Source organism: Pistacia vera, unplaced genomic scaffold (assembly GCF_008641045.1).
Source record: "Pistacia vera cultivar Batoury unplaced genomic scaffold, PisVer_v2 Contig50, whole genome shotgun sequence".
In the NCBI taxonomy this organism is placed as follows: Eukaryota; Viridiplantae; Streptophyta; class Magnoliopsida; order Sapindales; family Anacardiaceae; genus Pistacia; species Pistacia vera.
In genome coordinates, this window is record NW_022196335.1 from 1154789 (window position 1) to 1163405 (window position 8617).

Consider the following 8617-nt stretch of genomic DNA (forward strand, 5'->3'; position numbering starts at 1 on the left):
ATTTCATATTGTGCAAAGATTGAAGTTTCTATCACGTATAAAATAGTGTCGGCAACAAATACAACAGTGGTTTCCTGATTCGTGTATAAATGTAACACAGAAGAGTTAATAGATAAGAAATTGGGTTCAAGCAGCTTTTCAAATGGTGCCCAAGATTAGTATATTTGTTGTTTTCTATGCTTTCCTCTCTCTACAATTGTGCCCTTCAATAGCGCAAACCAATTGGATCAGGGTTGGTTATTACAAGTATTCCTCAGAATACGGATTCCCCATTTCCAAAATTAATTCTGCTTTCTTCACTCACATTGTTTGTGCTTATACTGTTGTGAATTCCACCTCCTACCAACTCTCTTTATCACCAGCTGATGAAGAAAGCTTGTCCACCTTTGCAAAAACTATGAAAAAAATTAACCCATCAGTCGCTATACTGCTATGTGTTGGGGGTAGCGGTGTAAGTTATTTAACCTTTCTTCAATGGTAAGCAATTCTTCTTACAGAAAATCCTTCATCAATTCCTCGATAAAAGTAGCCAGACTTCACGGTTTACAAGGAATAGACTTCTATTGGAATTATCCAGAGACAAACTCCGATGGGTTCAACATGGGAATACTACTTCAAGAGTGGAGAGCTGCTATTGATTCAGAGGCAAGAAACTCAAACAACTGGCAACTGATCTTGACAGCACAGGTTAAATATTCACCATCTGTGTCTTCAATAAGTTACCCTACTGAGAAGATGCAACAACATTTGGATTGGGTCCATGTTGTGGCTGAAGGATACACCACTCCTCTCATGACAGACCTTACAAGCGCTCATGCAACTCTGTATGACCCAAGTACTTTTGTTAACACAGATTACGGTATAAGAGAATGGATCGATCGAGGATTATCAGCTAATAAACTGGTTTTGAACTTGCCTTTCTATGGCTATTCATGGAAGCTCGAGAATCCTGTGAACAATGGAGTTGGTGCACCAGCAACGGGACCTGCCATTTCAACGGACGGATTCTTGACCTACAAGCAAATAAAATATTACATCAAGCAATATGCTCCTGATGTTCGTGTTAGGTACAACTCAACTTATGTGGTGAATTACTGGACAGAGGGAACAACTTGGATTGGGTTTGATGATGTTGAGGCTATTACAGCAAAGGTTTCTTATGCCAAGGAGAAGAAGCTGCTTGGCTACTTTGTGTGGGAAGTCTCTTTCGATGATAATTGGGTGCTTTCTAGAACTGCAGGTAAGCTATGATCAAAAGAAACAAACTACTGTATGCAATCAATACTATCACTCTCCTATTCATTCGAATTATGATCTTTATCCCCGCGCGCTGTAGTTAACATATTGTGTTTTTTTGTTTTTGTTTTTGTTTTTTGTTTTTTGGCCCCAGCTGGAGTTGCTATAAATGATTCTTCAGTTCACGAAGATAATAAAAATGGACAAAATAATAATTCTTCAGTTCACGAAGATGATAAAAATGGACAAAATAATAAGAGGCCTTTGTTATTAGTCCTTTTTCCTACAACAGATAAAAGGTAAGTTCCTCAGTTTCTTTACAATAAATAAATAATAAGCAGTTTAATGTGTATGTGTTATTATTATTATTATTTTTTCTCTCTCTCTTTCTCGGTTGACAGGGATGGTGGGGTTCACTAAAGAATCCGAAGATAAAGCAAATAAAGAGGCATCTGCTTTTAATGGAAATGTTCCCAATCTGATAGAATATACATTGGGTGATATAAAGGCAGCAACCAATGGATTTTCAATCGAAAATAAGCTTGGACAGGGTGGATATGGCCCTGTTTATAAGGTACCTTTAGTAAAGCTATATATTTATCATTAAATATTTAATCTTTAGCTTAATATTTTTGGCATGCTATAATTTTAATTTAACTTTTAAAGGAATAAAAAAGTTTAAAGAATTTAATTTATCTATTGAAAGGTACCAACTAAAGTGTATTTTACTAGGGAATATTATCTGCTGGACAAGTAATAACAGTGAAGAAACTTTCAAAAACATCCATGCAAGGATTTGAGGAATTCAAGAATGAGGTTATGCTTACTGCCAAGCTGCAATATATAAATCTTGTCCGAGTTTTGGGTTTTTGCATTGATAAAGAAGAAAAGATACTCATCTATGAATACATGCAAAACAGAAGCTTAGACTCTTACCTTTTCGGTTAGAATTTTACATTAAATTTTCGCATACAACATTTCAATATTTTTTTCCTCCTTTGGGATTAGCTTGGAGCAGTTTCAGTCTTGATGATTAACTTATGATTAAATTTAATGCAAACCCCATTAGACGATTTGTTTTGGATTGGAAAAAACGTGTGCATATCATTGAAGGAGTTACACAAGCATTTTTATATCTTCAAGAATACTCAAGATTTATTGTTATTCATCGAGATTTAAAAGCTAGTAATGTCTTGTTAGATGGAGATATGAAGCCAAAAATATCAGATTTTGGCATGGCTAGAATATTTAGTAAAGATGATCTTGAAGCAAACACAAGCCGTATTGTCGGAACAATGTAATTTTCTATACTTCTAATGCTATATAATTGTCTCAAGATTTCTCATGCCTTATATATTACTTTGTTTTTGTTTTGTGATAATCCAATGCAGTGGTTATTTTCCTCTTGAGTATGCTAGAAAAGGCATATACTCTACCAAATCCGATGTTTATAGTTTTGGGGCTCTACTTCTACAGATCATAAGCAGCAAAAGGATTTCCCTTTTACACGGTCCGAATGAATGTTCGAGCCTTTTAGACTATGTAAGTTAATTTCTTTGAAAGCTAATATTGGTTCCTGGATCTATGTATCAAAATGTACTTACCAATAAAATAAATAATGTTATAATTTCAGGCATATGAGCTATGGAATGATGGTAAAGGCATGGAGTTTATGGATGAATCACTAGATGATACATATTCATCTTGTAAATTACTGAAATGCTTGCAAATAGCTCTATTGTGTGTCCAAGAAAATCCAACTGATTGACCATCAATGTTGGAAGTTTTCACCATGCTAAAAAATGTGAACACTAATATAATGATTCCAAAGAAGCCCGCTTTCTCAAAACAAAATGAACAGAATAAACATACAAGAAAGTTGGAAGGTTATTCAGGGAGCACCTCATCAATTAATGATGTAACAATTTCAGATTTTTTAGCCAGATAAATTATATACTATTAGCTTTTGAGGTTGGTAATTGATAATTTGTGTCTTGGAATTCTGGCAAATTAAACAGCATTCATCCCTTTGCTGCAGTGTGGGTTAAATTTATTAAGTGTTGTTTTGTAATACCCTATTCTATAATTGTTACTCTAAATTTTCAAATAGCATAAACCAAAAATCTGTGCAACAGAAAGCACATTTCTTAGGCAAATGTGCAAAAGCAGAGCATAAATAGAAATTTTGGAAAAGCAGAGCATCAATGGATGGCCTTAAAACTGGCGCAAGAAAATATGAACTTGTTCTTTCACCAGAAAAAGGATTTGTTCATCTGTCTCCAACAATCCTTTTCATCGCTTAACTTCAACAGGGCTCCAATATTAAAGTTAACACAGATACCTTCACCATCTATTTCAGCATTTAAAGAATTCATAAAAACGATTTGAAGAACTGGAGCTTTTACTCGGCTAGTAGTTCTTGACACAACCCATCCTGAATTTCCTCATCCCGTAGGATCCGGGCGCTCCCACAAGACTCGGATACCCGAGACGTGTCATGTAGAAAAACTGTGAAACCTGTTTAAAGACATACTTTTCCTGAATAACATCATAGTATTTCCATTTCCAACATCTCAAAAAAAACAATCATATGTATTGGATAATTCTGTTGAGTCCCTTTTATGCTCACATTATTTCAATTTAATCACATTAGAATATTAAACAGTCCCAAAAATTTTAAATTAATATCAACTTATCCTTATAATCAAGGAATTCCCCGGGCAATCTATGTATTTTCAGGGCAATATTACCATGGAATTGATCAAGTAAATTATTCCTTTTCCTAGGTAGTTTTTTACCCTTGAAAAAATTCTTATTTTCGTGGCATTATTTTTAAGGCCCAGGAAATTGTTCAGAGGAAATAGAACCTTTTTTTTTTATGATGATCATGTTTCTCCTAAATATGTTGTTATTCTTAGTTTAAACAACAACAGACTTCACAAACTAACACCTCTTTGATAAGTTGGAAGAGACTTTATAACAAATAAAAAACTAATCCCTAATTCTACCAATATAATGTTGATAGTTTGGGGTTCTACTTCTACTTCTACATATATACATAATTAGTGGTAAAGGATTTCACTTTATTGACCCAGATGAAAGTTTGCCTTTGGATTATGTAAGTTAATTTCCTTAAAACTAATATGGTTCTAATATCTATGGATCAAGATGTAGTTACCACCAGAACAGATCTTTTTGAATTTTAGATGAATAAGTAAAAGATACATCTTTATCATCATGTAAATTAACGAATTGCATGCATATATAGCTTCGTTATGTATCCAGAAAGTTCAAGTTGATAGAGCGTCTATGTTTTTTCTATATGCTCAAACTAAAAACTTCAGTTAGGACTTAGGACGATTCTAAAAAGTCTGCTTTCTCAAAACTAAAAAAAATATACAAGATAATTACAAGGTTATTCAATGAGCACTCATCAATTAAGACGTGACAAACAAGGCGTGGTAATTAGATGAAATGTAAATCTTTTTTTTTTTTTTTTTATAAATTGTCTTTGAGTAGGGCAAGATTTTATTATTCATATTTGCAAATGCGTTTTCACATGGCCTTAAAACAAGTTAACCTCTTTTTGGCTCAATGTGTTTTCTCTTTGTACCTCACCAACATCCCTTTCTAGCGGCACTTCATTATATTTTTCACTTGATTTGATTTCATATGTGCAAAGATTGAAGTTTCTATCCGTATAAAATGTGTCGGCAACAAATACAACAGTGGTTTCTGATTCGTGTATAAAGTACACAGAAGAGTTAATAGATAAGAAATTGGGTTCAAGCAGCTTTTCAAATGGTGCCCAAGATTGTATATTTGTTGTTTTCTATGCTTTCCTCTCTCTACAATGGCCTTCAATAGCGCAAACCAATTGGATCAGGGGGTTATTACAAGTATTCCTCAGAATACGGATCCCCATTTCCAAAATTAATTCGCTTTCTTCACTCACATTGTTGTGCTTAACTTTGTGAATCCACCTCCTACCAACTCTCTTTATCACCAGCTGATGAAGAAAGCTTGCCACCTTTGCAAAAACTATGAAAAAAATTAACCCATCAGTCGCTATACTGCATGTGTTGGGGGTAGCGGTGTAGTTATTTAACCTTTCTTCAATGGTAAGCAATTCTTCTACAGAAATCCTTCCTCAATTCCTCGATAAAAGTAGCCAGACTTCACGGTTTACAAGGAATAGACTCTTTATTGGATATCCAGAGACAAACTCCGATGGGTCAACATGGGAATACTACTTCAGTGGAGAGCTGCTATTGATCAGAGGCAAGAAACTCAAACAACTGGCACATGATCTTGACAGCACAGGTTAAATATTCACCATCTGTGTCTTCAATAAGTTACCCTACTGAGAAGATGCAACAACTTGGATGGGTCCAGTTGTGGCTGAAGGATACACCACTCCTCTATGACAGACCTTACAAGCGCTCATGCAACTCTGTATGACCAAGTACTTTTGTTAACACAGATTACGGTATAAGAGAATGGATCGATCGAGGATTATCAGCTAATAATAAATGGTTTTGAACTTGCCTTCTGTGGTATCATGGACGCTCGAGAATCCTGTGAACAATGGTGTTGGTGCACCAGCAACGGGACCTGCCATTTCAACGGACGGATTGACCTACAGCAAATAAAATATTACATCAAGCAATATGCTCCTGATGTTCGTGTTAGGTACAACTCAACTTATGAGGTGATATTCGGACAGAGGGAACAACTTGGATTGGGTTTGATGATGTTGAGGCTATTACAGCAAAGGTTTCTTATGCCAAGGAGAAGAAGCTGTTGGCTACTTTGTGTGGAGTCTCTTTCGATGATAATTGGGTGCTTTCTGAACTGCAGGTAAGCTATGATCAAAAGAAACAAACTACTGTATGCAATCAATACTATCACTCTCCTATTCATTCGAATTATGATCTTTATGAAATTAGTCATTTCATTAATTGACAATCCTGAAATAGAATTACGGAAGAATAACCATTGAAGACAAAACATAAGAACAACACAAATTGGCCTTCACAAGAATTTCCAAAACAAACTACTCGATCAACCAGAACACATGCAAACTAGGAATACTTTCCCCAAAGCTTGACCATTACATCAATTATAAATGCACCCCATAACTAGAGCAACAATAACCAACACCATCAAACTGTTAAAAGACAATTATAAATAACAAACCTCATATAAAGTACAGATTCATTGCTCTGAGACATCTAATAAATAGTTAACAATGGTGTCTACATGAAATTCAAAGTAAATTTGATACCTCAGGCTGTAATTCAACATAATCAACATCTGCCACCATTTCCTCCGCATTACGGACACTATTAAGCAACTCGAACACTCCGACGAACTACAAACAACAATAGCATCATTCCATTATCAGTGCACAAAATTGAAGACTCGTGGCGATCTATGACGGGAAAAATAAGCCGATTGTGGCGCCACGCAAGAAGCTCGCTTAGGCCGAGAGAGCTACTCTCGCTAGTGAAATTGCGTTGCTTACATAGCCGCCACAAGCTACTGCACTGATGAGTACTAATTGCTTCCTTGGCGCAAGCACGAGCTGCAGACGACGGCTTCGCCATTGGCTTGCGGCCGTCGCTGGGATATATATTGGATCTTAAAACGACGCAGTTCCACAATTTGATGACCTAAGACCATCTCCAACCCATTGCACCAATTTGGTGCAAAATTGCGCCAAATTGGTGCAAAATTTGGTGTAAAACACTGTTCCATCTCCAACCCACAATACCAAATATTGCACCAAAAAGAATATTTTTTAGAATATTCTTTTTTTTCTTTTATTGTAATAATCAACAATTAATCTATTTCACTCATTATTTTTGTATATATAAATTAAATATTAAGAATGATATTTTTATTAAATAATAATTATTTTGAAAATTATACTAATTTAATAGAATTAAGCATTTATTTAATCAAATAAACATTACATTTAATATAGAAAAACATTACATCTAATATAAAATGATACAAAAAAATTGTTATTTTAGTTTATGTTGTATTTTCTTTTAATTTTAGTGTTTTTAAATTAGTGTTAATTTTTATTTTGAGTTATTGTAGTTTAACATTTGCATTGAATAAAGTTCTATTTTTAATTTTTCATCATTTTTTTAATTATATCATTATTATGAATTTATTATTATAAATAATAATCAAATTAAATTAAATACAAATAATCAAATTTNCGGAATACTAAATTGTTATTTTAGTTTATGTTGTATTTTCTTTTAATTTTAGTGTTTTTAAATTAGTGTTAATTTTTATTTTTAGTTATTGTAGTTTAATATTTGCATTGAATAAAGTTCTATTTTTAATTTGTCATCATTTTTTAAATTATATCATTATTATAAATTTATTATTATAAATAATAATCAAATTAAATTAAATACAAATACTCAAATTTGGTATGATTTTTGGTGTAAAATTTAATACTCAAATTTGGTATGATTTTTGGTGTAAAATTTAATACTCAAATTAACTTAACAAAATAAAAAAAAAACAAAAAAATCAAAATTAAAAAAAATATATATTTTTTTATTGTGCTACAGTGCTGCGCCATTTTGGTGCAGTGTTTGGCGTGGGTTGGAGTACCAACCCACGCCAAATTGGTGTTTTTTGCGCCAAGTGGGCGTGGGTTGGAGATGCCCTAAGGATAATATCTATTAAGTCCCTTTTATGCTCACATTATTTCAATTTCATCACATCAGAATATTAAACAGTCCCTCAAATTTTAAATTAATATAAACTATATCCTTATAATCAAGGAATTTCCCAGGGCAATTCTATGTATTTTCAAGGGCAATATTACCATGGGAATTGATCAAGTATAATTATATCCTTTTCCTAGGTAGTTTTTTTACCCTTGAAAAAATTCTTATTTTCTGGGGCTTTATTTTTAAGGCCCTAGGAAATTGCCCGGAGGAAATAGAACCTTTTTTTGACAATGATCATGTTTCTCCTAAATATGCTGTTATTCTTAGTTTAAACAGCAACACGATTTCACAAACTAACACCTTCTCTTTGACAATGATCGTGTTCCTCCTATATATGTTGGAAGAGACTTTATTAGTAGATAAAACTAATTCCCTAATTCTACCAAATATAATGTTGATAGTTTTGGGGTTCTACTTCTCCTTGTACATATCATATCATAATTAGTGGCAAAAGGATTTCCCTTTTATATGACCCATATGAAAGTTTGAGCCTTTGGATTATGTAAGTTAATTTCCTTAAAACTAATTTTAGTTCTAATATCTATGGATCAAGATGTAGTTACCACTAGAACATATTTTTTTTATAATTTTTCAGATCATGAATCAGTAAAAGATACATC

At 33.3% G+C, this 8617-nt stretch overlaps 2 protein-coding genes across 2 annotated transcripts; both read left to right on the plus strand.

Moving 5' to 3' along the window:
- The first annotated feature begins 474 nt into the window (after positions 1 to 474).
- On the plus strand, positions 475 to 1539 carry LOC116105532 (class V chitinase-like). The gene is made up of 2 exons (XM_031391937.1): positions 475 to 1240; positions 1391 to 1539. Exons 1-2 carry the CDS (start codon positions 475 to 477, stop codon positions 1537 to 1539), a joined length of 915 nt encoding a protein of 304 aa, XP_031247797.1.
- Positions 1540 to 1639: 100 nt separating this feature from the next.
- On the plus strand, positions 1640 to 2730 carry LOC116105533 (G-type lectin S-receptor-like serine/threonine-protein kinase At4g27290; the record flags this gene model as incomplete). The annotated part of the gene is made up of 4 exons (XM_031391938.1): positions 1640 to 1810; positions 1969 to 2182; positions 2299 to 2533; positions 2628 to 2730. Coding segments are annotated over exons 1-4 (723 nt in total), but the record flags the coding sequence as incomplete, so codon positions are not given.
- Positions 2731 to 8617: the final 5887 nt, after the last annotated feature.

Coding starts and splice junctions, on each gene's coding strand:
- LOC116105532 (XM_031391937.1), top strand. CDS start 475: ATGGTAAGCAATTCTTCTTACAGAAAATCCTTCATCAATTCCTCGATA. Junction 1,241..1,390: donor GGTGCTTTCTAGAACTGCAG/GTAAGCTATGAT, acceptor TTTTGGCCCCAG/CTGGAGTTGCTATAAATGAT.